This window comes from Oryx dammah, unplaced genomic scaffold (genome assembly GCF_014754425.2).
Source record: "Oryx dammah isolate SB20612 unplaced genomic scaffold, SCBI_Odam_1.1 HiC_scaffold_8, whole genome shotgun sequence".
NCBI lineage: Eukaryota > Metazoa > Chordata > Mammalia > Artiodactyla > Bovidae > Oryx > Oryx dammah.
Genome location: NW_024070192.1, coordinates 17,009,540 through 17,019,250, shown reverse-complemented (window position 1 = coordinate 17,019,250; position 9,711 = coordinate 17,009,540). Strand labels below are relative to the sequence as shown.

The following is a 9,711-nucleotide window of genomic DNA, read 5'->3' as shown; positions in this document are numbered from 1 at the left end:
CCCCCCCAAAATGAGGCACGAGGAGAAGAAAATATAAAGAGGGGGTCTCTAAGAAGGTGGTTCTCATCCTTGGCTGCCTATCAGAATGATACACACACACGCACGCATGCACACACGCGCGCACACACATACACACACACGTGCCCAGTTCAAACCTGTAGGATTTTGACTTAACAGGTCCAGAAGAGGGTACAGGAATTCATATTTTTATAAAGTACACAGGTGGTTCTGATGCTCAACCAGGTTTGTGAACCATTATCCTAGGAGACCAAGGACCTACGACTGGTTTTTACTCATACTTTGTGCTCATGACTCTGTGTGCCAGTTCCAAATACTCTGCTCACTGCACCTGGAGCTCCTACATAGAACAGACGTCTGGAGAAGCGTCAAGGCCTTTATCAGCACTTGGAGCTGCCTGCACCTGATGAGTGAATGAGATACCAACACAACTTTTTAATGTGACTGGGCTCACTCCAAATAGCACAAGGCAAGTGAGTCTAATTTTTAAAATGGTACTATGGGTTTTTTTTTTTTTTTAAACCTATCTTCAAAAAAATCTGACTATAAAACCAAACTATGTTAAGCAATATCAACCTTCTAAAGATTATTATAAAATATGAGTCATGTCCCTTAGAAACTGACTGCTGAGACAAATAAAACGACAGACATTTTATAAAATCTCAGCCTTATGGGATAAAAAGAACTGTCAGAAAACTGGAACAAGACGGCAAACAAAATACACTTATTTATCTCCCTTCCTGCCCCAAATCCCATGAAATCACAGAAAGTGAGAGAAAAAGGTTCAAAAGCAGGGAACATGAATCTGTAAGTTTTAACTTCCTAATCTAAGACAAGTCTCAGAGGAAGGAGTGGAGAGAAAGAATAGAGAGAAAAAAAAAACAAACAGTAAAAGAAGAAAAAAATGTCCCTAGCTGAAGAAAGGTGTATCTTTGCAGTTTAAAGGTTTCAATGAGTAATCAGGGTAAACAGGAAGAAACTTATACCTGTCTAGACACACTACTGTAAGCTATCAGAGCATCAAAGGTGAAGAGAAATTTCTAGAACCTTTCTGAGAGACAAAAACAGTTCACTTGTAAAAGGAACGGAAATAAACACTAGAAACTAGGAGACAATGTAACCACGTCTTCAAAAATCTACCTGGTTATCATTACCCCAGAAAATGATTCTCGTGTGTACATAGGAAGGCATGGGCAAGTGTTTTCATAACAGTGTTATAAAATACTATTATGATTTCCTCTTAGAGTGAACCTACATTAAAATGAGAGAAACATAGCAATATGCAAGGAAAATCTTGTCTATTTTTTGGCATTTGCTGAAAAATAAGAGATTCTAGGACTGCAACAAGTGTGAAACTCATATTTTTACTATTAAGAAAGGACTCACTCAGTGAACTAAGGTGAATTACGATGGTTGAGGGAGAGTTATTTTAGAACAGGTTGTTTTCAGGTCTCCATGAATTTTATAAGTTACCTAATTGTAAGTAAGCAATATTACAGTTATAAACTTTTTCTACCTATTCATTAAAATAAGTTTCTTAAGGACTTCTCTTGGTTAACTTTTACTGTTTTTTCAAAAATTTAAAAAATTTAAAAAATCTACAATTCTGAATTTTTATTCATTCAGAAAAACTTTTCTCACTTGTCTGAATTAGATCAATTTTTTCTGCATTTTATTTATAACAGCTAATCAATATAGAAGAGGCACCATCTTTCAGCTTATACCTGCAGAAACTAATAAACTTGTATTTCAACACTAGCAAATATCCAGTGGTCACCCTTAAATTTAATAACCTTTTAAATCTGACCTTTCAAAGTTCTTATCATTCCTCTTAAATTAAGGGTAGAATGACCTTAATCAATCAAAACTCTACAGAAAATAAAAAATAATTTTATTGAAATTCTGTAAACATAAATCAGTTTTGATTCCTTTATTAAGTGCACGTGTGTCCTGAATTTATTTCCTTATAACAGATTAGCACAGAAGAAATTTGGGTTATGAATATTCTCTACCTGAAGCAGAAATTCCTTTCAGCTAAAAACAACCAAATGTCACATGAATTTTAGGTGACCACAAACATGGATCTAAGTATAAATGACATGAACATCAGGGGTTTGTGACTGGATTTTCCACTTAAGAAAACCTGAAAAAAACCAGTTAACAGGGAAGACTTGTTTAGTTTATTCCATCTGACTTTGTCAAGTCTAATTCTTTTGAAAAAGAAGCAATATAACACTAGTAATGGCTTTATTTATTTATTCATTTGGCCACGCCATGCAGTTAACAGGATCTCAGTTCCCCAACTAGGGACTGAACCCAGGCCCTGGCAGTGAAGGCACTGAGTCCTAATCAACTGGATCGCCAGGAAATTCTCAATGGCTTTTTATAATACAAAGGAAGAACGTCATAGTAAACAGATGAATGTTGTGCGTAAGTTCTACACCAACTGTAAGTCATTAAGTTTCAAGTTAAATACTTATTCATCAATTACTACCAATAAAGCTCTGAATATATACAGCAATGAGAATACTAAAACCGTGTGCTTTTTGTTCAACTGAGCAAGAGTCCTGCTGGGAAAACAATGTTTAAAGACCTGGGCAGTGCAGTTTTTTTTTTTAATACAGAAAAGAGACCAAATAGTACTCCTTCTTTTCTGAGGTTAGTGTCTTATACATCTCTCCCTTTCCTGAAGTACCTATGAAGTCCTTTGCATTGGATATTCCACAGATACTCAAAATAATCAAAAGATGTTTGGTACAAAAAGTGTTGGTCACAAGGCTATATGTGTCACCTAAGTTTAAAGATAATTTAACCACATGGAAAAAGTGAGGGAAATAATGTCCACTATTTGTACTACTTCTTACTTGCAAATCTAAAGGATAATATATTCTGTACAGTGGTGGTTAAACAGGTGGATCTAGCTTTAAATTAGAAATATTATAAATACAAATAGTTAACAAAAATTTTTAAAAACTCAGATATGGAAAAGGATATATATTCTCAAATATATACATATTCTCAAATTAGCCATAATAACAAAAATGGAAATAACAACAAACATTTATATAGTCTGTAAGGCACTTTCACAAATAGTATTTGATTTTATTTTCACAAAAACTTGATGAAATAGGTAGTTATTTCCTCTTGACAAATCAGAAACAATAAAGTAGAAAGAACTGTAACACATAACCACACCTTCTGACTACAAAACCTGTCACCATCCCACCATTCCTCATTGCCTTGTGTGTAAATAAATCCAATACACGCTGGAAGAAAGCACGTTTCTTAAGAATGGCTTTAGAGACATTTGGGGATAAGGTTATCGTGATAAAAATGACAAATGACTAAATAAGATAAAAATCCAGTAGCTAATGCAGATGAAAAATCTGATAACTAATAAACTCATAATTGTGGATTATAGCATCAAGAAGCACTGATGGTGGACTGAGGTGAAAGGTCAGTATAGCGGGGAGCAGTTTCCTCAACATTCATATAATTTCTCTTGAAGTCACTGTCACTTCAGCACTTCTCCTAAGATTTCTTCCAGCAAGGAGGAAGGATGGATGGATGAAATGAGCAGACCCACCTATCAAGGCTCCAGCACTTATTTCCCACACTATTCCAGTCCTTTGGCACTCTTGGGGTCTTTTGTTTTTTAAAGCAGTAGTATACTATCCTCCTTGCCACAGGGTCTCCAGGATTTTAAAGACGTTTAACATCTTGTCTAAAGTGGCCTCTTCCATTATGGCAGTCGTCCCCAACCTTTCTGGCACCTCTACCTTTTGTAGAGGACAATTTTTCCACCAATGGGGGAGGGTTCAGGTGGTCATGTGAGCGACAGGGAATGACAGATGGAACTTTGCTCCCTTGACCACCTCCTGCTCTGTGGCCCAGTTCCTAATGGATCATGAGCTGGTACCAGTCCCTGGCCCAGGGCATGGCATTCTTGAGTGAGAATAAAGTCAATTATGTTATGCAAGGGAATTAATTATGATTTATGGATAGAGTTTGATTCAGAATACATATTTACTAGTTAAAAAAATATTTACTAAGCAGCTACCATATTCTCAGTATCAAGACCTAGATACTGTGAGAGATTCAGAAATGAATAAGATAAGGACTTCAAGTCTAGAACAAGGGTTGCCAAACTTTTTCCATGAAGGGCTAGACAGTAAATATTTTAGGCTTTGTGGGCCATGCAGTTTCTGTTGCAGATACTTAATTCTGCCATTGCAGCATGAAAGCAGCTATAGAAAACACATAAATGAACAGGTGGGTCTGTGTTCCCAAAAACTTTCTTTTTTTTTTTTTTTTCATTTTAAATCATGTTTTATTATGGACATATTCCCAGGAGTGGAATTGGTGGATAGTATGGTAGCCCTTTGTTAAAAACTGATAGTTGGCCGGATATAGCCCGTGGACCATAGTTTACCTAACCTTGGTTTAAAACCATTGCTAGGGTATATCCAAACAAAACATACTCAACCTGTTAGGCTTTTATTATTTCCTGCGTGAATTGTTACACAAGTTCCCCTCTCTTGTCTCATGTCGCCAACTTTACTCCCCTAAATACTCCACTCAACCCAGCTGCCAGAGTGAGCTTATGTTTTAACACTATGCCACTGCTATTCTTCAAACTCTTCAGTGACTTAGCACTACTCACAGAAAAGGCGTCCATACTTCTGAGCACAATATAAAAGGCTCTTTGTGCTCCATCCCCTGCGTTAGCCTCCTGACTTATCCCCCACCACGTCTCTACCTCCCCTTCCCTACCTTTTATGCTGGAGCAATACTGAATTATCCTTAACACACCATGCTGTTGTGTCTCTGATCCTCTGCGTATGTTGTTCTTTCTGCCTAAAATGCCTGGCCCCACGAGGAAACACGTTCACCCAGAAATTCCTCTGTGAAAGCTCCTCTCACTTGATAAGCTGACCACACCTGACACCTTTTCACTTTCTTACCTTGCATGTACTTTCTATTACTGTATGTGGAGGATTAGACTGTGAGCTGCTCAAGGGGAGGAAATGGGAGCAACAACCCTTAGCACAGTGTCTGGCATAGAGTAGGCTAAATAAATCCACTGACTGAAGGTCAACAGAAGGTATCATAAATGATACATTACTATTAAAAAAAAAAAGCCCCATGGCTGTGTCATGGGGCTTACTGGATCTCAGCTCTCCAACCAGGGACTGAACCTGGGCCATGGCAATAAAAGCACCAAGTCCTAATCACTGGACCACCAGGGAATTCCTGATACATTACTAGTTCAAGAAGGAAGAGAACACATCGTTCTTGAGAGGGAGAATCAGAACATTTTTTGAAGAGAGTGGTGGTACATGAGTCAGGTATCAAAAAGATAAGTAGGGACTTCCCTGGCAGTCCAGTGGTTAAGACTCTGTGCTTCCAATGCAGGGGGTGTGGGTTTGATTTCTGGTCAGGGAACTAAGATTCCCTACGCTTTGTGGCACAGCCAAAAAAGAAAGAAAGAAAAGATAAGCAACATAGAGGGTAAAGATTCTCAGTAAAGTGTAAAAAAAAAAAAAAAAAAAGCAACATCAGAGAATAGTAAAATACGTTAATATCTGATGACTGGTAAATATTTCAGCTTGGCTGAAGTGCATGAAGAATAACTGGGAACACACCAAGAAGGGCCAATTTAAGGTCATGTCTAAAAGGACCTTAAAGACCAGGCTAAGACATCGGTTCTTTGTTCTGTAGATCATGGTTAGTCGCTGAAAGGTTCTGAAGAGTAGAATGCTATGAAACAGGAAGCTTAATCAAATAGAAGATCAGTGGTGCAATGAGATCTGAAAGATACTGTCAAGGTAGAATAGACAAAATCTGGCAAATAACTTGAGGTAGGACACAGTAGAGTGGTAGAAATCAAAGATAATCTTGGAATTCTGAGCCTAGGAAATTGGGATAAATAGGGAAGCAGGAGCAGGAAGAAAAGTAGTAAAAAAAAAAAAAAAGTGAATTTGGTTTTGGAATATTAAATCCGAGACCTGATAAAACATCCAGGTATAAAACTGAAAGTGGGAGAAATATACTTTTAAAAGATGAGACATAAATCTGGGAGTCATCAAACTACAGGTGATAAGTAAAACCTGAGAAGGGCTGACAAAGGATCAAATGCACTTTATCAAGCTTTATTTACCAAAGTAAAAGTATCCTTTGTATGTATTTCTCCTAAAGCATCAATAACATTATTGTATTAATTTGCAAACACATCCATTTCCCTGTCTATTCTTTGTGGGAAGAGGTTGTGCTTCATTACCTTTGTGTCTCCAGCTTAATACTTTGAAAACAGCAAGCAGGTATTTAATATGTTGACTTAATGAAGCAGCCCCCATAATTCCAGCCTGTAGGACATCCAACTTCCTATGACATGTTACAAGTCAACACCGCATACGTTTTTAAACAATTCTTCAAAATCACCATCTTCACATATGAGCATCAAATGGGGGCAACCTAAGTTAAATGGGTCAGTAGTTTCCACGGGGCAGGTGCTACCATTATCTTTTTTTCCAACTACTCTGAAGACGTAGCAGTTGACAATTAATTAATCCCTTTCATCATGTCTGTTCTCCATCGAAAGTCAGTCAGTATTAGTCTAGCCCTTGGAAGGCTTGAAAGAAAACAGGAAGAATACTAGCGCAGGACGTACAGGGCTGTAGACTCCTATCTGGCAGTGGATATTACTGACCTTTATGTGTCTGTTCATAGCAGTGGACTGCGCTGCTCGCACCAGGCCCTCCAGCTCAGCGCCGCTGAAGTTCTTGGTCTCTGCGGCCAGCTCTTTAATGTCTACGTCGGCAGAGAGTAACTGATGCCCTCTCATCCTTGCTGTGTGGATGTGAAGGATCTGTAATCGGCCCTTCTCGTCTGGTAAGCCTGATAACATTGGAAATAAAATAGATAATTATAATCCTAATGCTTTTCTTATAGCCACTCAAGTATATCAATATCTGCTTTTCATGATATACAACTTCTCTAACAAATATTAAGGTATATGACTTTGCTCCTGCTAATGAACTCTAATTACAGCCCCCTACCCCAATCGGTGACAGAGCTATTTACCTATCTCCATTTTAACTTCCAGTCTTCCAGGTCGAAGGAGAGCCTCATCGATCAGATCTGGTCTGTTGGTCATTCCTGAGCAAAGGTGTTAAAACAATACACAAATGATCAGAATTCAAAAATAAGATAAAATACCCTTTTAGCATATGCAAGAATAGTTGCAAGAATTTCCCTGACAAGCTAAGAGGGCAATTTTATAAAAGTCAAATAGAAAAGCAATGATTTTCAAAAATATCATTTGTTCTTAACCTAAGAAAAATATCTGGGGACTTTGCCTTAGTATTTCACTACTGTATACGCCAGTGGAATATAAATGTAATGAAAGCATCAAATATTTAAAAAGAAAACTTTAGGTTCAAATGGGGTAGGTAAGCTGTCAAAGGAGAGAGGGGCAATGTGAACACCTATCTGACTTCAAGACCCCTTCCCTTTTTTGTAGGTGAAAGGTTTTCAACCTTCATGAAGAGCATAATTTGTGTTTTGTTTTCAAAGTCATCTTAAGAAGAACTTCAGTATATAGGGCAGTTAAAAATAAGTTATAATAGGGATGTATGATCTGCCCTGGCCTGCACAGAACCTGAAGAACCTCTGAGGACCCTTGGAGGCCTACAGAAACCAATGTGAAAGCCACCACTTACACAGTGCTGCCTTTTTCATCTGTTAACTACAAGTTTAAAGCCATGAGTCACTAGAACTCATCTTTCATTTGTCTTCTTGGGACTTGTTATTGTTCAGTTGCTAAGCTGCGTCCGACTCTTATGACCCCATATGCTGCATCACGCCAGGCTTCTCTGTCCCTCACTATCTCCCAGAGTTTGCCTAAGTTTGCCTAGAGTTTACCCAGAGTTTGTTTATTGTGGCTAGACATTAAAACAATGAAATTCTTCAATATCACTTGATTCTAATTTGGCAACATAGGCCAAAATGTTTGTATAAAATTGCATATAAATTTTATATGTAATTACATATAAAAATTATACTCAAAAATTACATATAAAATTACAAGCTACACAAATCTGAATTTAGAACCTGCGTATCTAATATTTTTGAAATCACAGTACTTTATTTTTTTAATCAAGCAAACATACCAATGACTAAGATGTTGTTCAGTTGCTCTACACCATCAATTTTGGACAGCAGCTGGTTGACAACAGTGTCATGAACCCCTGTGCTACCAGCCATGCTCCCTCTCTGCTTGCAGATGGCATCAATTTCATCAAAGATGATGATGTGCAAACCACTGTTAGCACCAAGCTAGTAAGGGAAGAAATTACATTAAAGGTCATAATTTGAATATATTATCAAACAAGGTAATCAAGAAAGCAAAACAAAGCTTTCACTCCATTTGACTAATAAATATAGCAAGTATAATCATGGCTGCTGCCCTCTCAAAGGTGGAACTGCAGTCTAAGAATTCTGCAAAATGAAAAGGCATTCCATATCTCCTATTTAACAGAAATAAAATGAAAACATACACTATATACTGATATAAGTGAATATCCATCATAACCAACTACTCATTCACACACATTTCTTACCTCATTCTTTGAAAGAACTCTCCAACATTTCTTAATTCCATGAATTTCAACTCCTTTCCATTTTCCCTGAGTTTTGGTGAGAGGATAGCCCCCAAAGCAGTAGGTTTAATGTTTATCATAGTATATAGCTAAAGAGGAACTCCACTCAGAGGTGGACTGGAAATTGGACAAATGGGAGAAGGTGAACTTGATTCACACTCAGTTATATCACATGAAAAGAGACTGCTTCTGAACAATAAAGAGAAAAGTGAAAGTGAAAGTGAAAGTGAAGTCGTGTCCGACTCTTTGCAACCCCGTGGACTGTAGCCTACCAGGCTCCTCCCTCCGTGGGATTCTCCAGGCAAGAGTACTGGAGTGGGGTGCCATTTCCTTCTCCAGGGGATCTTCCTGACCCAGGGATCGAACCCTGGTCTCCTAAATTCCAGGCAGACACTTTAACCTCTGAGCCACCCAATTTATCAAAAGAACACAGTCAAGCAGGTGCTGTTTCCTCTACATCGTGACTTCTGTTTTATTTTGTTGGATATGAAGTCATAATGAAAAAGAAATCGGTTTATATATTTTGAACTTCTAATAGATGCAGATACTTTTAAATGCCAACAGTGATTAGGTTAAGTTATCACAAACCTTCTAGCAATTTATATTTAAGTAATTAACTCTCTTGTCAGGAACCAAAGGCAGAAGTACACTGTAGAGACTTTTTTTAAAAAAGAAAAACCATTAGGGATTAGTAAAACAAACAGGTGAAAATAAACATAACCTAAATATAACAACTCATGGACAAAATCAATGACGGCCACAACGAGATTCAAGATTAGATATGACTGGTATTCACTAAACCTCTAGTAAGGATATCATTTTTTTTAATAGACAAAATTTTGATTATGAAAGTATTAGATGTTAACTGAGCAAAAGTTATAAAACAAGTAGAAATAAGTTAAAAATAAATTATCAACATATCACTTAAAGATAAATGCTGTTAACATTCTTCAGATTTGTTTTAAATTTATCTTAATTAAAAAATTGGAAACTCATTACATCTTTCATTTGCTTGAACATTAACTGTTTCTTT

At 37.2% G+C, this 9,711-nt stretch overlaps 1 protein-coding gene across 3 annotated transcripts in view; it reads right to left on the bottom strand.

The window, feature by feature from the left end:
- NSF (N-ethylmaleimide sensitive factor, vesicle fusing ATPase) overlaps positions 1–9,711 on the bottom strand; it is a 149,238-nt gene that overhangs the window by 48,682 nt on the left and 90,845 nt on the right. For all 3 annotated transcript variants that reach the window (XM_040245078.1, XM_040245080.1, XM_040245079.1), the window contains exons 10-12: positions 8,190–8,355; positions 7,102–7,176; positions 6,728–6,915 (exon numbers count right to left, since the gene is read on the bottom strand). In XM_040245078.1, the coding sequence (XP_040101012.1) occupies positions 6,728–6,915; positions 7,102–7,176; positions 8,190–8,355 (429 nt within the window). The remainder of the gene's footprint in view (positions 1–6,727; positions 6,916–7,101; positions 7,177–8,189; positions 8,356–9,711) is intronic.